The sequence below is a fragment of the Catharus ustulatus genome, chromosome 28 (assembly GCF_009819885.2).
Source record: "Catharus ustulatus isolate bCatUst1 chromosome 28, bCatUst1.pri.v2, whole genome shotgun sequence".
NCBI lineage: Eukaryota > Metazoa > Chordata > Aves > Passeriformes > Turdidae > Catharus > Catharus ustulatus.
The window spans coordinates 6,844,147-6,868,842 of record NC_046248.1 but is presented as its reverse complement, the minus strand read 5'-3'; the positions used below and the strand labels follow the sequence as shown (position 1 = coordinate 6,868,842).

At 44.2% G+C, this 24,696-nt stretch overlaps 3 protein-coding genes across 5 annotated transcripts; 1 reads left to right on the top strand and 2 right to left on the bottom strand.

Annotated features, from left to right (window-relative positions):
- The first annotated feature begins 1 nt into the window (after position 1).
- On the top strand, positions 2-1,602 carry LOC117008088 (histone H2AX). Its single transcript, XM_033081647.2, has one exon. It carries the CDS (start codon positions 916-918, stop codon positions 1,294-1,296), a length of 381 nt encoding a protein of 126 aa, XP_032937538.1. The 5' UTR covers positions 2-915; the 3' UTR covers positions 1,297-1,602.
- Positions 1,603-2,627: 1,025 nt separating this feature from the next.
- HMBS (hydroxymethylbilane synthase) lies at positions 2,628-12,703 on the bottom strand. 3 transcript variants are annotated; one of them, XM_033081546.1, is made up of 13 exons: positions 12,542-12,703; positions 10,927-10,999; positions 10,224-10,273; positions 10,069-10,124; positions 8,899-8,976; positions 8,483-8,560; positions 7,019-7,094; positions 6,214-6,327; positions 5,685-5,723; positions 4,684-4,803; positions 4,397-4,450; positions 3,153-3,239; positions 2,628-2,936 (listed from the first exon to the last, which is right to left on the bottom strand). In XM_033081546.1, the coding sequence occupies exons 1-13, from the start codon at positions 12,686-12,688 to the stop codon at positions 2,763-2,765; spliced, it is 1,146 nt and encodes a 381-aa protein (XP_032937437.1). In that variant the 5' UTR covers positions 12,689-12,703; the 3' UTR covers positions 2,628-2,762. The 3 variants fall into 3 exon arrangements, with proteins under 3 accessions (XP_032937437.1, XP_032937439.1, XP_032937438.1); XM_033081548.1 differs by having other exon boundaries at positions 4,753-4,803; XM_033081547.1 differs by lacking the exon at positions 4,397-4,450.
- A 129-nt stretch (positions 12,704-12,832) lies between these two features.
- On the bottom strand, positions 12,833-23,738 carry VPS11 (VPS11 core subunit of CORVET and HOPS complexes). Its single transcript, XM_033081545.2, has 16 exons — positions 23,550-23,738; positions 23,096-23,244; positions 22,777-22,912; positions 21,647-21,810; positions 21,298-21,545; positions 20,694-20,895; positions 20,272-20,423; positions 19,131-19,317; positions 18,587-18,730; positions 17,948-18,136; positions 16,919-17,080; positions 16,336-16,475; positions 14,904-15,106; positions 14,166-14,337; positions 13,829-14,051; positions 12,833-13,102 (listed from the first exon to the last, which is right to left on the bottom strand). Exons 1-16 carry the CDS (start codon positions 23,701-23,703, stop codon positions 12,938-12,940), a joined length of 2,790 nt encoding a protein of 929 aa, XP_032937436.1. The 5' UTR covers positions 23,704-23,738; the 3' UTR covers positions 12,833-12,937.
- Positions 23,739-24,696: the final 958 nt, after the last annotated feature.

The following is a 24,696-nucleotide window of genomic DNA, read 5'->3' as shown; positions in this document are numbered from 1 at the left end:
CAGTAGACTCCCTCCTTTTTTGTGGCTAATGGGAATGTTCCTGCTGATGAGCTTTTAATTGCCTGCCTTCCTCCCTGGAAGAGGACACGTCTGGAACAGGTTGGCAGAGAGTAAGGATCACCATGTCCTTGTTTTAACAGTAGGACCCTTAGATCAACTAAGGGATGGAACGAAGGCTCTGCTCACTGACAATCCCTTTTCCTCAAATACAAATAATTTAAATAGCAGCATTCAGCACCATAGTTCAACACAGAATTGCTACCTACCCAACAGAAAAACATAAAACATCCACTGGAGGTTATAGTCTTTGCAAGAGTAATGGTAGTGAAAGTGAGTGAAATAATACAACAGCAGAAAGAGGGATGCTGAGGTGGGTGAGAGTAAAAATTGCCAGATCCAGTACCCTAATAGATGCAAGGGACTGCACCTCCACACACCCGACTCCAGCTAGTAACAAGGCCAGGAATGTATTACCAGAAGGCAAAAATGCCTGTGTCCAGCAGCACCGATCAAGACAGAAAACATACAGCACTCAAGTATGAATGGTACGAGTGGCCAAATCCTCTTCCTCCTCTCCAGCTGATCAGTTATATATCAGTACAGTATATTCGTTAACACATACACACAAACATTATGAAGTCATTCAGTATCTGGCTTAAACAGTCTGTCTAGTTACTCCCTGCTGGATTTCCTGGCATGAACAGAGACATTAATCTCTCTGCTAGCTGATCTAGGAATGTGCTCAGAGCGAGCGCGTTGGTGTCACACAAGGGACCAATCAGCAAAAGCTGCTTCCGCACCAAAACAAGGGGCGGCGGCGCTGCCCAATGAGCTGCGCCCTGCCTGGCGGGAGGTTATAAAAATCCCGGGTGCCGCAGCTCCCGTCCCTACGATATACCAGCAAAAGGGGACGCTATGTCTGGTCGCGGCAAGAGCGGAGATAAGACCCGTGCTAAGGGCAAATCTCGCTCGACCCGGGCTGGGCTTGTGTTCCCGGTAGGGCGTCTTCACCGGTTACTGAAGTGGGGGCACTATGGGGAGAGAGTGGGATCCACTGCGGTTGTATATCTGGCGGCCGTGCTCGAGTACCTGACTGCTGAGATCCTGGAGCTCGCGGGCAACGTGGCACGATATCACAAGAAGCAGCGCATTATGCCCCATCACATACAACTAGCAGTGCGCCAAGATGAAGAGCTCAATAAGCTGTTGGATGGCGTTATCATCGCGCAGGGCGGCGTCGTGCCCCACGTCCACGCCGCGCTGCTGCCCAAGAAGAGCAGCAAGAAGTGCAGCTAGTCGCAGGAGTACTAGGCCGGCCAGCCATTCCAGCATCCTTCTATCACGCCTCTATCATCCTTCCAGCATCACAAAAAAAAGAAAAAAGGTCCTTTTCAGGGCCACGCCATTGTTCACTGAAAGCTCAGATCCGCGGAGGAGGCAGGTGGAGGGAAAGAGACCAGAGGCTTTGCTGGGGGGCGGGTCGGGGCCAGTCAAACACTGACCGCGAGAGCCGGGCCGGCATTGCACCGGGGCGCACACGAGCAGCTCGCAGCTCTTCCTCCCGCCGCCTCGTCCCGCTCGTCCGGCCCGCGCCTCCTCCGCGCCCGCGGGGCCGGAGCGGGTCGGGCGTGCCCAGCCCGCGCCGCCGCTCCGCCTCATTTCCAGCAGCTCTGTCAGCCCCACCCCGCCTCACTACCCGCCCCAGTCCGCCACCCGGGCACGAGTCCAGTTCTGAGACGCCAACAACTACTTTTAACCGTATTGCTGGGGGAAAACGGAGCAAAAGGACATAAACATGATATCAGATTCAACCCCATTTTCACAGTTCTTGTATGTAAAGCTAAAGGTGTTTTCTGCTGCAGTCTCTGCCCAGTTCCTGTCTGCTCTCGGGGTCACTGGCGTATTGCTGTGCTCAATATCCTAACGGTTAATTGCTAGTCAAAAGAATAGAAGGATTAGTTTAAAGGATGTTAATAGACTGAAACTCTGTTAAAATCCACATTTTAAAATTTCATTAACCCATAACTTGTAATTTTGACAGGGTTGTTAAAAAGATCCATTTTATGCTGAAATTCTTAAAATAATAGCGGTACAAAACATTTTATATCTGATTTAAATAGCTACAACCTATATTTAACAATTTGTTATAACTCAAATATTAGTGGACACTTGTGGACGATACAGTTCCTCCAAAGCCATCTTCCCCCGCCCCTGGAACTTGCTATAATAGATAAGGTATCCCAGATACCAAGGTTGAGCCAAATTCCTTAAGAATTTGGTCACTCTCCTAACACTTTGGAAGATAATTGGTTAGAAATTAGTGTGTGTAATTGATCAGTTCACCTTTAGAACTTCTCACTTAGATTGGATGCTGTTCTTTGTATAAACTTTTATTGGTTGTAGTTTGAATCCTCCCTGAACTTACAAATATGGCTGTCTGCCCTTTGTTTCTGAGGATGCTGCCTGACTCCCTTCACATGAACTAAAGGTTCTTGTGGAACTCGTCAAGTAAGGTCTCTGGTCTTTCTCTGCTGGCTAATGTAAGCTTCTGAGAGACAGCTAAATGTTAGCACTCTCTGGTCCTGGTAAATACCACCAGGGACCAAAAGGAAAGCCACAGACACTTATTCAAATATCAACATTAAGTTTTAATTTTCCTATATTTAATTGTTTCAAAAAACAGCTTCTAAGTCTTTGCAATGCCCTCATTATGATTTAATGTAGCTAGAGTTGTACCACTCCTGATGGCTAACACCCCAGGTTCAGCGAGCATCATTGAGCTGCCTTGCCACACTAAGGATATGCTTTGCTCCCTTGCTCAGAAGTAAACTAGCTAGTTCAACACCCAGGTTCTCTGCAGCTTCCTGGGCCCGACCAGGAACATTCTTGGCTGTGATGCCAACATGTTGCACATCATCATTCGGTCCATCTTCATTCTGCAAATATAAACACCTCAAAGTAAGGCAGCAGGAAAAGTGGGCCAATGAATTAAGACACTCATGAAACAAGGTAAAATCTAGTCTGAGGAGCCTCAAGAACAGTGTGCTGTTACAGCTTATGAGAAACCAGACCAAATATAATCTATTTCTAAAGGTCTCATTTTAGTCATTTAGCTTCAGGTTTAAATTTTGAAGCCACCACGGTTCACATACCTGGTGGGGATAACTAACACCGGTCTGCATGGTCTCCTTCAGGCTATCAGATCCATCCAAGCTGTAGACTGCTCCTGTCAAATACAACTTGAAAAAATATATAGACTGGATTAATGCCACATTAACAAACAAACAAGCAGCCAACTACCCCCTCTTTGAAAAAACCCACCCAATATACAAGGTCGAGTCTGAAGGGAAAGGCTTTTGTTATGCAGTGGAATCAGCATGAGTAACAGTGTTGGAACCCAGAAACCTGTGAGTTTTGAATTTTCTGTGCTTTCTGACACTGACCCCCCAGAAGAACACTGCTTTTGACTTGAGGCCTTGGAGAAGGCTTCCAAATTTGAGTGATGGAGTTAAGATCATGGGTGCATTGTTGAATAGAGGTGTGTGGTGTCACATGGTGAAGGGTTTGGAATTTGGGGTTTGTAGAATATAGTAATAGGTATGCTACAAGATGGAGGCTCTTCTTCTTCCTAGTTTCAGGTAGTAATTTTTGGTTAGATAGTTAGTGCTGCAGTGCGAGTCACAGGTGTTTGGTTATTGGGTCAAAAGTATAAATATTACAGGTGTTAGCTCTTTAACGGACTGTTTAGCTTTACAGGACTTTGTAACTAGCTAGATTCAGGTCTCCATTTTGCTCGCTTTTAGCTGGTAGCGAGAAGTGTTGCAGAAGTCTCTGTACTTAGCTAAGATTTAATAAGCAACCTAGTCCGAACGAGAAATTAATCTCCATGTTTTAATCCTGACCCTTAGTGAAGGCAGAAGAAAATGAATACAAGGCACTAATTAGGTGGTGCAATAAACCCGTTACAAGGTGGTTACATAACAGTACAAGTACAAGAACAGAAATCCCTGTTAGGGATGATGTGACTTCCCAAGGAAAAGGCTGAAGTTTTTTTTCTAGTTTTCCACCTCCTTAATCACACTCCACTGTCAAAAACAGGTTTGGTAGGGTCAGAAGCAGTATTTTCAGATCTCAGGACAACATGAAATAAGCAGCAGGGGTGGAGGGGGGAACCTAGTATATAAGGGAATTTTCTGAAAGACAGCTTCAGTAGCCAGACCCATTCTTGCACTCCTGCTTTGGACAAAAACACAGGAGGGTCAAGTCAGGAGACCATCTGCCCTAACTGGCTATGGAGATACCTGCTGTATTAACTTCAGGAAAAGATATGAAAACATGCACACACTCGGAATAGGTTTTCAGAAATAATCAATGAAAAATGCAAAGTACCCCTCACCTGGCCATCCTTCAGCAGGGTGTTGACAGCAACAGGGACGCTACAGCCACCCTCCTAAAACACAAAGCAGCTGACACTGAGGCTCCTACTCAACACAATCAAAGTAGAGGCCTCTGAAAAGTTTAGGCTGCACACAACCCTGCCCATCACTCTTCTGGCCCTTTTCAATTCAGAAGTACTCTCCTCTGCAGTTTTAGAGAAGCGTAACAGATTTCCCATACTATGGCATCAAGTCAACTAGCAGATCAGTATTTACTGCTGCAGGCAGAGAAGGGGGCCAGACCTACCAAACGCTTCATAAAGGCTCTCTCAGCAATGCAGCACAACACAGTGTCTGCATCATGCAGGGCAGATACCATATTCAGTATCTCTTGGTCTTTGGCACGAACTTCCACTGCTAAGGCACCCTAGAAGAAACACACAACAAAATATAGTAGTTCTTTAACTTTATGCATCTGCATGTGTACTCAGCATTGATCACGAAACAGAACTCAAGAGGCTCCAGACCCTTTTCACTTAAGGGAATAATGTTCACAGAAATTAATTACAGTATACTCCACTGGCTGCAGGGTTGTCCTATAGTAGCTGCTATAAACAGAATTTATTCAGCCAAGTGTTAAAGATCATGCTGCCACCTCAAACCATTCTGGAACTCTGCACAGTACTTGACAAATGCATAATCAAAATCACTTTTTCAGACTGAATGTGAAGATTCGTCACTTGCATTCACTAACGGATCATCAGCTCTGGTTGGGCAACTTTGATACTAGCAGGGCAATCCTGTGTAAGCCACGCAGCCAGCATGGACTGGAACAGTCTGCCCACCTAAAAACAGGAGCACAAGAGAATGTGCTCCAAGATAGGTGTTTCAGCTCCACCCTGCAGGAGTCAGAATACCATGCACAAAGAAGGGAGCATCAGAGAGCGAAGACACTGCACAGGTTTGCACAGTTATCCTGGTGCAGCATAATATTGACCCTACCAGAATCTGCCCCAGAATCTGCTGTGTTGCCCCACTGCAGCTGTGCATGGATTACCTTTCCTATTTACTGTTTTTCTATTACTGATGGGAATCAACCCCTAACACACTGGGTAGGAGAGCAAATTCCCATTCTTCTAACAAGCTGCGCCTAAAATAGTGTAACAGCCAACAAAAGAGATCAAAGTACTTCTCTGGTAACCGAGACCTAAGAAGTCTGCAGCACAGTTAACTACTCAGATATATCATACTGCTGCTGGCTTTCAGTGCCCTTTAAGCATGGCTTAAGGAATAAAAGTTGTGAAGTACCTGTCCAACAGCATATAGACAATCTTCAGGGCCTAGGAGCTGGAAGAAAGCAAAATCAAGAGTTAACTCAAGTTGCACTGTTCACAATATAGAAATTAGAGCCAGATTCCTAATACCAGATGATTTCATGTCAGACCAAAGAAATATCACCTCTCCCTTCCCATACCTCAGTGTTTCCATCACGAAAGTGAGATAATGCACTTTCCATCCAGTGGAGTGTAACACTTTGTGAATTAGCTAATCACTAAAATCTCAGCCTTGCACACTGCTGCATTGCTAGACACAAATGCTGTGAGCTGCTAGGAGACAATCAGATTACAAACTGTTACTGAACCATGGAAAGCTGAACATAAAGACAAGCAACCAGAAAACCCAACCACTCCTTCCTGAAGTGCCTCAAATCAAAACCAGCACGGCAATGTAGTCAGGAGACTGCATGCTTATCTTGGACAGGACAACCACAAGGTCTGAAAGCCAAACAATGGATACTTCAGCAGATAATGGTATTTTGTGCTTTGCTGCGCCTCACCTGGCCAATGCGATTTTCCCAGCCCATTCTCTTCAGCCCAGCAGCAGCCAGGATGATGGCACTGAAGTCTTCCTTCTCATCTAGCTTCTTTAAACGGGTATTTAAGTTTCCTCTCTGTAGAAGTGATTAAGCAAGCATAGAAACAGCAGGCAAACAGTCTAACAACCACTTTACAGACTATACAGAATCCAACAGTCTCCAAATGACAATGTCAGTACAATCCTGAAAGAAGCATTAAATAGGTACAACTGTTTCTTAAAACAGAATTTTGCCAAGTATTATGGAATCTTAATTCAAGTGCTGAGTCAGTACTAAGATATGCACACCATTGAAGTACACTATTAGCACCCAACTCCTTCTGCACTGCAAAGAACTCTACTCCTAGGACTGAAGTAACAATGCCTTTTCTCAGTAGGTCAGCCACCCACATCGGAGCTAGTGGTCCAAACTGGATCCAGGATTACTGGAAATCCAGCAACATTTGGTCACATGCCTGTGGCAAACACATGGGAAGCACCGTCACGCAGTTTTGTCAAACACTGCAAAACATACAATTCATCTGTATGCTGAACCCCCAGCTAGATCAAGGCAGACTGCTTCTTCACAGTCTCATGAGAAAGCAGAGGACAGGATGGCTACAATGCTACCTCCCCCTCAGAACAGGGTAGCGGAGAACAGCTTTTGAGGACAGTTTGTTCTTGTAAGTCAGGTGGCACAAATCAGCCCTGAATTTAGATTTTACACAAAGTTGTATTTCCCTGTTTGCAGCTTTACCCAGCTCCTATGGCTTGCCAGGAAAGGATACAATATCCCTGAATTCTAAATGAGGGAATTTCTTCTTGAGCTGAGCTGCTCTCCGAAGTGAACTGGTTCCAATCACACTGCAGGGAAAAATATAATCACTGAAATCCAGAATACTCCTAACAATTACCTGTAGTCCAATACATGACAGAAGTTTCAAGGAAACAAATGGTAACTTTTTTTTTTTTTAGTTGAAATGAAGATCAAAAAACCAGTCAATGATTTGTATCTCCTTAGACAAAAGAAAACCACTCTGTGAAGTTTAGCATAAAGCGTGTGTGAAGCCACTCCCCAGGAGCCAGTTTACTGGATATGCTTCTGACAAGTAGTCTCTAGCCACTGTTAAGGATGATGAAACCTCACTGAAAGACAACATTTTTCACAGAAAAAAAAGATTCTGCTGCTCCAAAATGAACCAGACAAAGCCAGCGACTAAAATGGAGGAACTTCATCAAAGACAGAATTGCAGTAAGCAGATTATATGCTTACTGCATATTATTGCTGGCTTGGAAGGGACCCATCAGGATCACTAACTTCCAACTCCTAGCCCTGTGCAGGACACCCCAAGAAGCCCACCATGTGCCTGAGAACATTGTCCAAATACTCCTGGAGCTCTGTCAGGCCTGGTGCTCTGACCACTTCCCTCAGGAGCCCGTTCCAGTGCTGAACCACTCTCTGGGTGATGAACCTTCTCCCGATATCCAACCTAAACCTTTCCTGATTTAGCTTCATGCAGTTTCCTTGAGTACTGTCACCGGTCATGAGACTGAAGAAATCAGTATATGCCCTTCTGCTTCCTCCTTTTGGTAACTTGAAACCTAAACCAGATGTGATTTTCCTGCTATTCAAATGCACAGAAGCACAAGTCCTTGTGTCACAGCTAATTTATTTATTTCACTTTACATATAGTTTAAAAAAAAAATCTTTCTAATAGCTACCGTGATCTGAGTCATCTCACTCATCTGTCTTAGACAAAAGATTCCAATAACCTCTATGGAAAGACAGGTCATTAAAAATGGAAACCATAAGAAAGTGATGTCAAAAAAAAAAAACAAAGAAAAAATCAGAATTGGCTGAGTGAGAACAGAAGCATAGTTCAGGTCCATGAAAGCCAAAATCCTGCACCAGACACCCTATCTGCATTGTGTGCACTCCCCACCAATAGGCAGAATACCAAGGAACAGGAATTCACTTAAGAGATCGTGGCAAGAAAGGTTCTAACTTGAGAAAGCATTGCCACTCAAGGGTGGTTTGAGAGATGAACCTCACTCAGTATGCAGCACTCCTGTGAAAGAGTGTTACTTTTTACAGCAAGCGGGTTCAGGTTAATGTCTGTGGAATGCTCACAGAAGGCAATGCAAAACCACTACAGGATAAAGCAATGAGCTGAATGACTTGCCAATGGAAAATACCAACCAACAGACCCTTTCTGTTTTGACACCTGTCTTCCTCTTCTTCTTCCACTCACCTCTTTTCAGGAAGGAGGCTCAGCGTTTTTCCACAGTTTTTGGGATGAAAGACAACAGCATCAAGTGGGTTTTCCCTTCTGCAAAATAACACAAGTGCAGAATGCCTGACACGTTCATTTCACAATGATCATTTAAGGCATGGCTGCTAAGTTCAACAGTTCTGCTATCATTTCCTGCAAGAACTGCCTCTGGCTCCAAAATATTCTATCATCACTGCATGAGCAAGAATTTCCAGCACACTTGCTAGCTATGGAACACTAGGGCAGCCCTAGTGTTCCACTGGAGTTTCCACTATTTTGGAGATTAATCACAGGAAACTTTGAACACCTAAAAGGACCTACACTGCCTTTGCTCTCCTTTACAAAACTATAAAACACAAGACCCTCAGAGAATCAAGCCTCATGTCCACACTTACTTGCAGACAGCGCCAATCGTAAAGCCAGGAGGAAGACAAGTTGGCAGGTCCTTCAGGGAGTGAACCACAAGATCAACTCTAAAAATTAGAGGATGGTAGTCAGAGGACAGATGGTGAAGCTCATGTGGATCTACAGAAATGTTTGAACCCACTCTGGGAATTAACTTGGAGAAAAATTTCAGGATTCCATAGCCAGGATTACTATACAATTTTTGTGTTACTCCTAAAAAGCTACTTTGCCTTTTTCTGTCTCTCTCTTCCCTTCACTCAGCCATGAAAGACACTTAACCAGCAATCTGATTAAATGAGGGGAAGATGCTAGAGATGGTCCCACAGAAAGACTCACTGTACCAAAATGCATCAGTATGTGGGTTGGTATTATGCTTCAAACTTTAGGTAACAGCAAGCCAAACTACAGGCTACCTGCTTTGTCACACAGGAATTGAGCATAATTGTAAACACTTGAGTCTCCAACATTTTTTCACCGACTTCACTGAAAATGCAGTATGATGTAACTATGTGGTGGAGATGCAGAAGAATACTTTTGTTTTCAAACATACTTTAACTAAGGCACTACAGAAATCCTCCTCAGAGTACTGAAAAGAGAGATTAAATAACAACAAATATCCCCCAACACCTCAAACCCATGAAACCAGCACTAATCTACCTCTGTTCAGGGACCTAAAGCAAGGTTTGTTGACAAAGAAGTTGCACACAACACAGCACAATCTGCCCATGCCAAATTCTCTGCAGATTTAGATTAATAAAGCTAATAAATGTTAACATTGATAGGATAACATTACATTGCAATACATTACCAACAACAAGCAAAGTACTTTAAAAAAACCCCATATTCATAATCAGGAATCAGATGAGATCACATCCTCTCTGTGTATTACAGCATGTAATACACAAATAACAGAAAAAAACCTAGTGACACAACAACTCCACTTCAAAATACATGGCCTAAGCCCAGGGTAGAGAGAAAAAAAACAAAAGGGGGGGGGGGGGCAAGGCAGGGAAAGAAAGACAGTGACTTATCAAACTACTACTGTCTTTTTAGCCCAAGAGGTACCAGAACTGAAGGAAAGTAGATCATCTATAGAGCAAGCCAAATATATCCAAAGAGCACTGAGTATCAAGGAGGAAAACAAAACAATAAGCTCTTACTCATTTCTTTCAAGTGCATTTTCCAACTCTTTGGTGAAGAGGCTCTTTTCTCCAATCTACACATAAATGGAAGAACATGAATCACAAAATAAACATCAGCCAATAATAAAATAAATATAATTAGTTTTTGAATAAAGGAGAAACAGATCCTTTACCTTGGAAAGTGCTGTATCCAAGATCTTGTCCCCAGTTGTTGACATGGCCACTGCTCAGAGACAGTACAGGTAAAACACATAAAAGCATTGGGCTCAGGCTGAAAACATCTATGCAAAATGCCATGCGCAGTCACACACTACTGGGTGAACACTGACTAAAGTTCAATATAAGAGCAGGTCACTTCTACAAATACATTGCACTCAAGACAAGTGAAATTGAGATTTCTTTCACTGTCCTCAAAAACAAAAGCAAGGTGAAAGAGGGCAGGTTTGGGGAAGAGCTGACCCAGACCAGAAACTGCCAATCTGTCTCTGGAGTGCCACTGAACACATATAAGGCAGTTCTCTTCAGTGCAAGGCTGAGCTCCCACTATTCCTGTTGAAAGCCTTGAGCCCCAGACCAGAAAATGCCCCTAATGCTCAGAGGGGCACAGCGAGAACGATACCAGGTTTGCAAATGGAGCAAAACACCACCATATCCATCACACACTCAGCATTTAAATCAAAGAGCTTATGAAATCCATCTACCTCCCCTAGAAGGAGCAGTTGCTCAGCCACACAACTGAACTGAATTCAGACTACATTCTCAGATAAACTTAGACAGACCTCCTCCTCCTGACTCTACGCAGATCTCTTGCACACAAAGATAACCCACTGGCTCCTGCTGCCATCTACCCCAGGGCAACAGCCAACAAAAACTTACCAATCTCAAAGTGGAGGTCAGGGTATAGCTCACGGAGCATCATAACTACGCTGTCAGTCTGAATCCGGGCCAGCTACAAGGAAGCAGAAAACAAAGTCCTAAAGAAAGAGCATATTGTCCATAGAGTAGCTAAGGAGGCTTTGCTATTCTTCCACGGCCAGGCACGCATGACCAGTACATTCTCTTTAAATCAAAAGCATTAGAAATAGGTTGCCTCAAGTAAAATCACTCATAGGCACAAACTCCTTGAACTGTGTGAACTCCTATCATGGACTTCACTGCAGAACTTCTTTTATTGATTAAAGAGCCACAACATCTCCCCACGTCCAGCACAGCAGCGATGCAACTACTGATGCAACACTGCAATAAATGTGTCAAATTAGGGAGCGTAACTACAACAGAAACCCCCAGATCATAATTCTCAGGCTTTCACTTTTTGGCTTCACATATGTGGAACACAACCGCTGAATGATGACCGTTCATCATCAAGTGGGCACAAAAGTAGCAAAAACATTATTCTATTGCTCAGCGATGAAAGAACAAGTCATATTGCACACTGGGCTAAAGTTAAGGTTAGGATTAAAGGCCCCCGCTTTCTCTAAGAGTACAAATTTTATCAATACTGCAAGCTTTGGGAGAAGCCAGTATGATTTCACGGAGCTGGCAGAAAACTCCATAGTTACTGTCAAATACAAGTTACTTATCCTCTGTAAGAACAAAGATCTAGTTAGAGGTTCTACAAACACATAAAAGTAACAGCTCCCATCATTGAGTTCACCAAGAAACAAATCTCAAAGCAGTAAACTGCATGAAGAACGTTCTATTGCATAAGAAAACCAGAAGCAAGTAAAATACAATCACTAGTGTATCGTCTTTCTGCACATGCAAGCAGCAGAAGCCTCGAGCTACTACAGATGAGTTTCAGCTTTTCTCCGACCGAAGGGTTCAGGACCCTTTGGTAATTAACATAGTTCCAGGACTGCAGTTCCCTACAAATACAATTAATGTATTTGACTGCCTCCCTTTATAAAGCGGCCCAAAGCCTCAGGTTATCACATGAGGTAGCATATATGCACGGCTATCTCCCTTGTCCTGATGTCTACATAAAATGCCTTTGCAACAGCACGGAATTCTTCCTAGAACGTGCTACCAAAAGGACAGAGATTATCTCAGGGTAAAGGCCTGAGGGTCGCTTATCTCCCTTCGTGAGGCTGCTCCTCCCTGCTGTAGCCCGCTGGCAAGAGATACCCCCTCTATCTCTGGATATGTCCCTTTCCTGGCCTTTGAGCGGGCTGCAACCATCAGTCATCGGGGGGTTTTCCTACAAGCGCTGCACAGACTTTGCAAGTTGCAAGTCGCAGGGGGACCCGGGAGAGACTCGCACCGCCGACCCTGGCCCCCGCACCGCGCCAGCGCTAGCAGAGCTGACCGTGCCCTGGGCTCCTAAGGAAGGGCTTTCCAAATTTCTTCCCGGAGTTCCACAGCAAGAGTCGAAACGTGCGAACTCAGGAAGCTCAGGCCGTCCCTCAGCCCCGGGATGAACTCTGCGCTGCCCGGGACGAACCGAGTGCCCGGGCGGGAGCATTCCCCGTACCCTAGCCCTGCCGCTGCCTACCTGGCTCCGACGGGTGCCCACGCGGATCGCTCTGCCATTCACGCCGTTCTCTCCCTGCGGCAGCAACGGGTCGGCGCCCGCCCCGTCGGCCCCCCCGCCAGACTCCGCTCGCCCCAGGCCCACGGCGGCCGCCGCCGGCTCCGCCATCACCACCGGCCCAGCGCTGCGCACACCACGTGACCGCCGCCGCGCTGACCACGTGACCGCGGCGCGGGCAAAGCTCCGCCCCCGAGGCCCCGCTCGCCCCGCGCCATCCCGGGGTGAGGCCGCAGCGAGGGCGGGGTACGGTAGTGCCTGGCCAGTCCGGTTTATTGGGGACCAAGGGATGAAAACAAATCCCCCGACACAGCGGGGTACCCCGTACAACACGAGAGGGCGTGTGGACAGGGCCTGTAGTCAGGTACTGCGCTTGGTGTGGATGAGCAACTCCCGCTGCAGGCCAGCCTCGATCGTAGTAGCCGTCTTTCCCGAGGGCAAGTCCGTGATCAGGGTGAGCTTATTGAAGACGCCGCGACCAAAGTAGTCAGCAACGACGGAGAAGCCATCGTTTGAACACTTGAGCTGCCAGACACAAAGCAGCAGCATCAGCAAAAGCTTCCAGAGCCTCTTGCCTCTAGTCCCCTTCCTTTCTTCCCCTGAACTTAGAAGCCTAAGGCTCAGGAGACAGGGCAGCCCATGTCAGTCCCTGGCTCTTTGCTCATTCCATGCAAGGGCCGAGTATAGCAGAAGAACCTGCTAGATTTTCTGACACTGGCATTCCAGCTCCTGTTTCAATCCCACTTCTGAGCCATGCACGGAACAGGTAATGAGCAACTGAATTAGAGGCAGGAAGATGAGTGCCTTCACTGCTCTGGTTTCCATAACGTTTTCCAGCTAATGTCCCATTCTCACACTCACCACTTACTTCATCCTTGGGCAACACAAGGTAGATGCAACATTTTGGTGCTGTCCCCATTCGAATTCACACTATTCTTCTCCCTTTCTCCCTAATTAGTTCTATACAACCTGTTGACCAGCTGTCATGCTAACCAATAGGTCTCAAGACCCATCTGAAGTCAGGCGAGAACAGATTCTCTCTTTCACCCTCACAGAGCCAACAATGACTCTTCATGGACTTTACACAACATAGTCGGCTTAGGGTCTAATGCCCAATTATCCAGTTAACATAACCTTGTTTACAAAATACTTTTAAGCCTTCCCTGTCTCTACCAGCCTCCATTTACAGGTCTGTAAATTAATCTAAACTCTGTTTATTTAAGCTTGGTAAGATAGGCAATGTTACCCTACCTGATGCTGAAACTGGTCATGCAGATCTCTCTTCTGCTCCTGGGCTCGAATCATATCCATCACTTTGCGATTTTCTGGCATGCAAGTAGGACATTCCGAATCACTCTCAGAGTAGCTTTCAAAGCAGTGCTGGTGAAAGGAATGACCACACAGGAAGTGGACTGAAGGGAGCTCCAATGCACTGGTGCAAATGCTACATTTGGTCTTCTGAAAAATCTTGGGACTGAGTGACAAGATGGAGAACCATGAGAAAGACAAACTACACTTTACCTTACTAAAAGAAAACAGCAGTTCTATCCTTGTATAGGACTAGACAAGACAGCACAGAGTCCTGCACCTTGCTTTTAGCTCTTCAATTTCCAGGCGGATCCTTGTAGTTTCTTCTCGGTATTTCTGAATTCTCTGCTCATCCTGCTCTATCTGGCGGCTTTGCTTCTGCAGCTTGTTGACAAGATAATCCTTTATCACAGACAGGGTGGCTGTGGAGTTATGAGCCAGCGTCTGCACAACTGAGAGCAATTGAGATGTTAGTTTAAACACAAGCACAGACACTGCAGCTATACTTGTACTGCTAGGGCAGACTGCTTTCCTGGGACAGGCAAGGACAGCTGGCATTCTCATGGAATTGGAAGAGCTCACTTAAATATTCTTTTTCAGTTTGACCTCTTCCAGAAATGGACAACTGGGAGATGTCTGGATAACTCAGACCAAAAGGGGCAAAGGAAGGATCTAGGAGTGGACTGGATTCCAGCTCTCCACTAAGGCACAACAGGAGTTTCAGCATGCCCTGCACTGCCCCACGCTGACAGAACAGAAATCATGTACAAGACATCTCACTGATACTGCAGATCTTTTTCCCTAACTAGGGAGCTGTGACTGACAGTTTTTCCATATAGAGCAGGTTATTAATTCAAATGGTAGGCTCCAATTTCATTGATTCTTCTAATGTCTGATCTACAGAAAGGACTACAAACTAGTCTGAGTTGTAGTCTTTTGTGGTTTGTTTTTCTGGTTTTTGCTTGGGTTGGGGTTTTTTTGTGGGGGAGGCTGAGGGTTGAGTGTCACATGTCATTACCAAGCAGTGGAGGCATAAGATTCTTGTTCTCGATGTGTTTCAGCACTGCAGCAATATACTCTTTGCAGTTCTCCTCCTTTCGTGCAAAGTAACCAAGAGCCTGTTCCCAGAGACAAGCCTCTTGGTCGCCATACAACTCGCACACCTCAATCACCTTCTTGTACTGCTCATTCTGCATGTGGTAATGCATGATCTGTTGGAAACTACGGGAGAAAAACTCATCAGCTGTAACAATCCATCTCACCCTTTGAGTTGTTAAAGGGACCTCAGGTTTTCATCCAGCCATGCAATCCCCAGACTCATGCAGAAGTCAAAGTCTTTTTTTTCACTCAGTGTAAAACAGCTTCAACAGTGAGGTATTTCTGCAGAGCAATCTACCACTCCCATCTTGAGACACTAAAGAGGTCACTACCATTAATGGTACAGACATTTATGGCTCAGAAATCACTGCAGTGGGGGCAACAAGGGAAGGATAGGACTCTAAAGACAAGAGTTGTTGGAGTCTGAAAACAGAGGCCTCTCTGAGTTCCTCATAGAGATCAAAGTGCAGGAATCAAATTAAAACCTTTGGATGGATTAACGTATATGAAACAGAGATGAAATAGAGGTGTAAGCTTAAGTTTTAAGTAAGTAAGAATGTTTTAAGTGCCTTAAAAAGTAAAAGCCTTAAAATTTAGTGTGAAAAACAAGCTTCAGAACTTAAAAACAAGTCTCAAAAACAAGTCTCATGGAGAGATCAAAAACATCATTTTAGACATAATAAAAATACAGTAAGAATATATCTTTATAATTTAGTGTGAAAAACAAGCTTCATGAGAGCTCAAAAACAAGTCTCACTCAGTGAGACCTCAAAAACATCGTTCCAGACATAATAAAAATACAGTAGGAATACTGCTTACATTTTTCAAATGGAACAGATAGTCCATATGCATAGATTATATGTAAATTTCCGTACTAAAAAACTAGAATTCTAATAGGTTTAGAAGAAATGCTTCAGGTTCATGTTTTTAGCTCATCGGGTAATTTGTAAATAAAAATCCATGTATGGGAGTGAGAGCTTGCTCTCTCACTCTCTCTTCCTCCACCATCATCATCACCACTACCACCACATGAAGAAGAAAAAGAAGAAAAGAACAAGAGAAGACCACAGAGCATCTGCCTCTTGAGACTCTGTACCAGGCTGCAGCCTCTGCCCAGGACTCTTGTACTAGGCTGCAACTCTGGCCTTCTCGGGGCCTTGCACCAGGAGCTGCTTCTGCTTCTAATTGGGACTTCTATTTGAGACTCTATGCTGAAAGCTTTTAACACTTGGGACTCTTTGCCTTTTGAGACTGATACGCCTTTAAAATAAAGAACTTTATGACAACTAACAACTGCTCAGTTCTTTTGAAAATTTAAACCCAAAACAATCCCAACAAAGAGTAACACTCACAGTTTGCCCTGCTCATAGAGGTAGAGAACACCATCCTTGAAATTGTGCATCTGACATAAGACCAAGGCCTTATCAAAGACTGTTTTGAACCTTCCACTCTTCAGGAGGGTGAGGGCTTCATTGTGCAACTTCTCCTTGATCTACAAAGAAGAGGGAGAGGTCAAGAAGAGGAACACACCCAGACATACCCACATCCACACTGTTTTGCACTAAGACCTGACAATTTGAAGCTTTAACCCTTTTAAGCAAACCGGACATAATTTTCTTTGCCCAAACAGCCAACATCTTCACAGATCTAGGCAAGCAAGTGAAGATACTTTTGTGGGCAAGGCATCTGTTTGGAGAGGCTGTATTGTCTGGAATCTGTCCTTAAATGAAATACAAACAAAACAAGTTCAGCCATCCTGAAGGGAATATTCTCCCAGCTACTAGGCTGCTTTCTCATTTCTGTGCTATTTGTCGAGCACAGCATATATATTGCCTCATGTTATCAATGCCCAATTGGAAAGGGCAATGCAGGAATGCAAATATGACTCACAGACACCAAATCTTTCTCTTAAAACAATGCTGGAGGAGCTCATACCTGATCATCTTTTTCATGTGCCCAGTTCTGCAATCGAAGTTCCAGTAAAGTGTCATAGACACCCTGTGGAGAGTCAGCCTGCACCTCAGTCATGTGCTCCAGAAAAGCTTTCAGTTCTCGGGAGTTGTTTGCAAAGACTGGGATGAACTCCTCTGAATTAGCCTGTAACATGGTCAGAAAAAGATAAGCATGCACATCAATCTAAGCCATACACTAGTGTTTCCTTCCTGCCACAAGGAATGTTCATTTCCAGAGTCTCAAACAGGACAGATACAGCACAATACAGGATGCTGACAACATCAAGGATCAATCCTGAGCAATAGCTTTTAAGAGGTCCCCTGCCTCTAGGACTACCAGTCCACCAGAATGGGGCTTCTCATAGAATCATTGAATAGTCTGTGTGGGAAGGGACTTTAAAAGACATCTAGTCCAATACCCCTCCAAAGAGCTGGGATATCTTCCATTTGATCAGGTTGCTGAGGTCCTCATCCAACCTGACTTGAGTGTTTCCAGGTATGGGGCCATCTACTTCTCTTGGCAACCTGGTTCAGTGTTTCCTCACCCTCATTATGAGAAGTTTCTTCCTTCCTTTTAGCCTAAATCTCCCCTCTTTTACTTTAAAACTATTACCTCTTGTAGCACCTCAACAGGCCCTGTAAAAAAGTTTGTCCTCATCTTTTCTAAAAAATTATTTTGAATACTGAAACACTGCAATGAGGTCTCCCTGAAGCCTTCCCTTATCCAGACTGGGTAACACCAGCTTACTCAGCCTTTCTTCAGAGCAGGTGTGTTTTCCATCCTCTCTGATCATTTTTATAGCCCTCCTCTGGACCCCCTCCAAAAGGTCTATCTCTGTTTTTTTCTGTGCTAAGGGTTCCAGAGCTAGACACAGTATTTCAGGTGGGGTCTCACCTCAGCACAGTTTATTCAGGTGTAATTCTCATTATACCTAAAACATCAGGCATGCAGAAGCACTTGCTGCCAAGTTACTACCGGAGAGCAACAACTCTCAGTCAACACAAACCATACCTTTTTTCCTTCCAGCATTCCAGGACCTTCATTAACTCCCGAGGGACGGTAATCAGTGCAAAGGATCTTCAGCAATTCAGTGGTCTCATTAGGGACATGGTGCATCAGGATTTTACCATATCGCTTCATGTTACTCTCTGCCTGTTCAAAGGGCAGTTTTCCAATGTAGTGCAAAGCCTCTTGGTAGTTCTGTGAAGACAGACAACAAATCAGTTGCAAAACACTGGCCTCTGCTCTCCACTTTGAGGTTAGAACAGAAAGCATTAAAGACATGCCGTGAGTATGCCACAAATACCGTTTGCTCTGAATTATCACCTAGTCCACTATTCCTCCTCATTTTCCTCCTCAGGGGGAAAGATTGGATATAGCCTGGAATCTCCATCTAACCACCCTCCCTCCTCTTAAAGGGCCCTATAAAAAGCCACATCAGAAAGAAAACAAGACCTTCTGATTTCCACATCTAGTCTAACACACAAGCCAAAAGCAGAAAAGCATCACACCAACAGCAATGAGTATTGTGCTCTCATCAGCACACTATCCTCAGCAAAGAGGTCAGTGAAATTATATTCTCACTAAAGAGGAGGCTAGAGAATTGGTATTGTCCCCAATAAGAACACGCATGGAGTTATGTCTCCTCACCTTGATGTCCTCTAACTGGATTTTGAGGTACCATTCATGATGCTCGTGCTTCTCTGCCAGGTACACAGCGTGGGAGTAGTAACCAGCTTGGCGAAGCACCTTGATAGCCGTTTCCACATCAAAGTGGACCTCACTCTCACTTGTCTCCGAGAACAAAAGCAGAGAGATGGTCCCTCAGAAAAATTCCAACAGTCCAGAAGCAGTAATCTTTTATGTAAGAGGAGGAAAACATGAGCAGGGACAATCTGGTACCTCTCATGCAAGGGAAAAATCACCCATGCAGAAAGGAAGGAGTGTAACCACTTCTTACTTGCTTGCCAGTTGCACTGGCAGAATCAAACATACTCCAGACCCAGATGGCAAACCAACCAAACTGAGAATATAAGCAAGAGCTTGGAAATAAAGGATACTGAGGGTACTGAGTGGTGAATTCATTATTCTCTCTCTTAATAGTCGTACAGGATGGAATTTACAATGTCACCACTACCCCTTTAATTATTATGATGACATAAAAATGTAGCATGATTCCATGTCCCCCCAATACCTTAATGAACTCTTCCAGTTTGGAGCTGTCTTTGAGTTTGGTATAGCAATTCAGCAGAAGTGTAGTGTGGTCTGCATTGGCCAGGGACTGCAGATGGAGCATCTGCAGATAAGCAGTGAGGTTGTGGATACGCTGAGCATCTAGGAATTTCCGAATAACATAAGATGGTTCTAGCTTCCCTATAGTTCTGTGAGGAGAAGAGTAATGTTACAAGGTATTGTACGCTCATGAAGTCAAAGTAAATGGAGAAATTAACAACAGAACACAGAGAAGCCTTAACTTTAGCAGGCACTAACCCTCTTGGGACCGCTCATCTATGGATCAGAAGCAACAACTAGTTATGGTGTAAAACCACCTGTCTGCACACACACTGATACAAAGGCCTTGACCAGGATGACCATGACAGCATACAAGGAGTTAATCTTCCTTTAAAGGTGGCAGTGATAAGACAGACTAAGCTCTGAGCACAACAAACTGGGAAGCCAAAAGAAAAGAGGAACAAAAGATCCATCTTCCTTCATTTCAGTCACGTAACTCAAAGTCAGCTTTAAATGCTTATGCTCTAAACATGGAGCAGTTTAGCAACAGTTACTGTGACAGTTAAAGCAAGGTAAAGAGACATTCTGACTCTCACTAGATGTTAGGGATTCTGGAGCAACAGCTCCACAGTAATGTAACACTTTGTGGCATTTAAAAAACTGAACATTAAGTTTTCAGTAAGCCCCAAAACAAGGCTGCTTTGAGTTCTAGTTTTTAAAAAACCAAGATGTTTTAAATTGACATTGAACTGAGTATTTTCCAAGAAGACTGCCATACATGGTCAAATTCCATCATCTATCTTGCACAGTGATCCCTTCTTTATAATCATGTCAGCAGACCACACTCCATCCCAATGGGCCTACATTATTCATGTTAAAATATGATCAAAGAGAACTTTATCCTAAGGTGTACAAAGCAATTTTCATGCAATTTGTTCAAAGGCTTTTAGTCCCACTGACATCTTTCTCTGTACAGGTAGAATTTTCACCTCAAGTCATACTTTTTTTCTGTTTTGGACTGGTTTTCTTCCTAGGCTGAAACAAAAATCAAAGTCTATGTTGCTCCTACCTGTACTATACAGCTCCATAAGACCCTCACCTACCGGATATACTGCTGGATGGCTCCATCATGGTTTCCCTTGTTATAGAGATGATCGCCATACTGCCGGAAAATCTCTGACAAACCATCGCTGTCCAAGTGGTGGCTCTTGGCCAGGTTAATGGCCATTTCAAATAAGTTCTTTCTGAACAGCATCTGTTAAATACATGGTAAGAGCAGTATGAGAGAAACACCACCCCACCAAACAAGTTCAAACACACCTGGAAAACAAGTTGTTTCTTCTTCCTAGTGCATACATGAGCTTGGGCCTTCACCAAGGGACTTACAACACTGGTTATACTGAAAAGCTATTCAGTCACTTGTTATGTAAGTCACCTACCTGAATGGTTCAATTTTTCAGTCTGCAGAGCCACTACAATCTTACAGACATAAGGCAGAGACTAATAAGAAAACAAATTCACATGCCTCGAGTTTGGTTTGTGTATCCTTCTCCTGCAGTACATGGATCTTCCCATCTCTGGTCAGTACATAGAGAGAACCCCACTCTGCCAAGACATCCACTATATCATCAAAGATTGAGCTGTATGCAATGAATTTGTTGCACAAGTCATAGATATTCAGGACTTGTTTGTCTGAATTCTGTGCCTCGTTCCCGGCAAATTCTGACCTGGAAAGGAGAAGAAAGTTTCAGAAAACAAGATGAACATAACTTGAAATCTTGATACCTGTTCAAACTAGGGATGTATAGAAAGCAAGACAAACAGAGTTCATTTAGGCAATTAAACTAAGTGGATCCAGAGAGAAACCACCATGTATTTATATACAAATTCCATCATCCTGTTACAGTGAGAAATTCATAGGACTGGAAAAAAATACCACTCATTCAGCACACTTAATTGTGCTGCTCTCACAATGGAAGTTAATCAATATATGGGTCTGGATGAATTGCAACAACATCTGACAGAGTCACAATCTGCCCACCAGGAGCAAAGCTTCACAGGGAAGGAGAAAGAGAAAAAGCATGAAGCTGCATAGGCGAAAAGAACTCATCTGTTTCGAAGCACCCTACTTTGGGGAAGTCTTTCGCTCCTTGGAGACAATGATGAGGTATCCCCGATACCAATGAACAATCAGCTTTTGTCCCTCGAAGGCAAAGCAGGGGCCACGTTCATCTGGCTGGTAAAGGTACACACATTCATTTCCTGCCACAATGAACTGGAGATCCTGGGAGGGGTCACTGATAGATGAACAGCGCAATCCACAACCGTGAGTGTCCAGCTCCAGGTGAGGATAGTCTTTCACTGAAAGCATATAAGACTACAGAGGAAACTCAAGGGTTTGGGGATCGGTCAGAACTAGACTCAGAAGCCAACAGAATTTGCAAGTCTGAGTCACTTTTTTTTCAACTAGCTTCTCACCTGGATGTTCTCTGTGGTCACCACAAATAGATGTGTTGTTTTGCCAGACTGTCGAAAAGCAAGGCCAGTAACAGGGTAACTGCCTTCATGTAGGATCTGGCTCTTACTGTGCCGATCTCGAGTAATGTCTCCTTTAGTAAGTACAACGCTCCCATCTGCAAAACCTGGTGAAGCAGACAGACTAAACTGCTACTTATACAACACACCTGAAATTTTATCCAGCGTACGACACCATGCTCACCAGCATGGTATAAAGCAAGGGGATTGCCACAGGTTCTCACGTCAAGTCAATCTTCACCAAATCACCCCTCACTGCTCCTGTTACAGTTCAGAGCTGTCACACAACTGCACAAAGGATAGCACTGTTCAGCAAGGGTTAACTTGCCTTCCACACACAAACTTCATATGCAGATTAATTTTGTTTGACTCTGTCTGTATTTTGTTTTACAAATGACCTTCCCATACTGCAACTATAATTTCAAGTCCCTTGATTACGCAGAACACGCTACACACTGTAAAAAAGACCAGAGGGAGATTTTTTAAGAGACTAAAACATGCAATTTTCATAGCTTGCCAGCAGCCCCAGTCTTCTAAGTTTTTCCAAGGTTGAGGGCCAAGCCAGGTGAGAACACTTGTAATCTCACATTACTACTCTTCTGTCAGAAGAGCTAAGCAAGAAACATTACCAAGGAACGGTCAAACCCAAAAAGGGAAATTTGCTTTTTTCTTTGAAAAAAGGTTTGTATAACATGCCTGAAAAAATATCTCTGTAACATATCACAAAACTCTTGTTTTTTCCTGTACCAACAGAAGCTAAATTTAGTACTCAGTTCAATAAATACGTAGCCTTGCCAACTAGCAGGGAAAAGAGGGTATCAACTAAAAATATGTGACTCCAAGTATCAAAGTTATTCTTGTAAAATATACAGACAGGTTAAATTCACGCATTTATCTCTTGAGCTCTAGGATAGCATGAGATATACAGTATCTCAGAATAATATAACAACTGACTGAGAATAAACATCATCAGGACCTTCTAAACCGATTTTTGTGTTATCAACTCATGTTCCTTACCTCTCAGTAAGGACTATCATATTTTTCTTAAGCTATTACAGTTCAGCTTTACTTACCTATAGCCATGAAATTAAGATTCTCGTGGACAGTTAGGCAGGATACAACCGTGGGCTTGTTACCTGGTATTGCTGGAAAAATTCGTGTGCAGAGAGGATTACCACCATCTCGTTTCTCTAGGTTCCAGACTTTCACCTACAATGACAATAAGCAGAACACAGGGTATCAGAAGGCCACCACCTGGCATCAAAATGTTATAGGACTCAGAATGAACAAGCTACTTAAGGTAAGAAAAACAGGCAACTAAGATAATCCCAACAGTCTTTAAGAAAGACACGTATTACAAATGTATTTTCCTCGCTGTGTCATTTAACTTACCAAAGGATTAATACCCTCTTCATCCTCACCAATAGAAACCAGGATACTGTGCTGCTTCAGCTGGTACAGATGCGTTACCCTCAGCTTGTAAGCTTGGAAACTGCTGAGCTGAAGAGAGCGAGGCAAAAACCAAATCTGACCTTCCATATTTAGATCACAGTTAAGGCACATAAGAGGGAAAAAAAAAAAAAAAAAAAGCCCCACACCTCCAATCATACAAGAATCTGCATGCCTTTTGCTGACTCCTGGTAGAGCTACAGCAAATACTTCTACAGAGCAACCCAAGGAGCACACACGCAGCGGCGGGTTTTGTTTCGGTTTTTTTTAACCAAAGCACAGCCGAGAGCGGAAAGCTGCCGCATTCCCCAGGCCGGAGTACCACCCGGCCCTCGCCAGGCAGCGCCCAGGACCTGCCTGCCACGCAGGCCACAGCGCCCGGCCCCGCACAGGATATCTCCAAACACGAGGCTTCCCCGGCCCGAGTCACAGACTGCGATGCCCGGGGGCAACGCGAAGGGCTTCGAGCCGGTCCCATCGGGCCCCGCCGGCTCCCTCACGGTCTCTCTGTCAAAGAAGACGAAGCGGCGCCACTGAAGGTAGGCGGCCATGGCGGGGCCGCTCCCGCCCGCCCGCCCCCCACGTGACCGGAGGCTCCGCCCCCGGGTCACGCAGCGGAGCGCGCGCAGGCGGGGCGGGGCAATGCCAAGGAATTTGACTATAAAGATTGAACTTCGAACGTACCTATGGAAAAATTGTCCCAGAGCCTGCTAGGAATTTAGAACAACTTTAAATGAGTCATTTTACAGTAATATTCTTGCATTATATCATCTTCTTAATTTGCCTCTCTCCAACAAGGCCTTAATAGTATATACAAAAAGGCTTGGCATTTAAATGTGGATAAGAATTAACGAAATCTGGATATTTGCTGTGAGCTCAGCAATATGACTAATTATTTATGTGTTATTTGTGACAGATTGAGTTTCTTGGTTTAAGAAAAGCAATATAGTAAATATATTAAAAATAAAACTATCCTTTTGGATACACGTGTAAGTTAGTTGCAATGCAACCCCAGCAAACCAGAATGAATTCAGCATTTATGTACTTACACAGTACTTAATTTCATTGCAGCTGTACACTTTTATTGCTCCGGTGCCCCAGGCACTGCTAAAAGTGGGACCTTGTTGCTTACAATCCAAAGTACTTAATTACCACGACAGTAAATTCTGTACAAAACCTTTTGTTAAATTGTTTAACTTAAGCTATCAATTAAATGCTGTTAGGTTTGCTGTTAAACCTGCATAAACTGCTAGTCAAGTCCAGGGCCCTGTTAAACAAGGGATCTACTCTGAACCTAAGTGGTTCCACTTACCCATTCCTATCCTTCCTCTTTTTCCTCCTCTCCAGCCTCCAGGTAGATAATTTTGGGTTGATCTGGGGTTTAGGTTGAGTGTAGTCTGCTTTTACACTGTAGTCTGCTTTAACCTTATAGATAGCAGCAGAGTGAACCTTGCCTCTGAACTTCACCCTGCTTTGACTTTTACATTAAACCCACTTTTGCCAACTTCTTTGCTGGTGATTTATAAACCACCAGACCCAAAGTA

Bases quoted from the DNA above. Each gene is read 5' to 3' on its own strand.
- VPS11 (XM_033081545.2), bottom strand. From the start codon at position 23,703: ATGGCCGCCTACCTTCAGTGGCGCCGCTTCGTCTTCTTTGACAGAGAG. The intron at 21,811-22,776 runs GTAAGTAAAGCT...CTGCTTCACCAG, and splicing joins TCTTAATTTCATGGCTATAG to GTTTTGCAGATGGGAGCGTT. The intron at 19,318-20,271 runs GTAGGTGAGGGT...TTCTCCTCACAG, and splicing joins GCCATCCAGCAGTATATCCG to AACTATAGGGAAGCTAGAAC.
- HMBS (XM_033081546.1), bottom strand. From the start codon at position 12,688: ATGGCGGAGCCGGCGGCGGCCGCCGTGGGCCTGGGGCGAGCGGAGTCT. The intron at 3,240-4,396 runs GTGAGGGGTACT...TATTTTTTCAAG, and splicing joins CCCTGCTGAAGGATGGCCAG to TTGTATTTGACAGGAGCAGT. The intron at 2,937-3,152 runs GTATGTGAACCG...TTATATTTGCAG, and splicing joins GTGTTAGTTATCCCCACCAG to AATGAAGATGGACCGAATGA.
- LOC117008088 (XM_033081647.2), top strand. From the start codon at position 916: ATGTCTGGTCGCGGCAAGAGCGGAGATAAGACCCGTGCTAAGGGCAAA.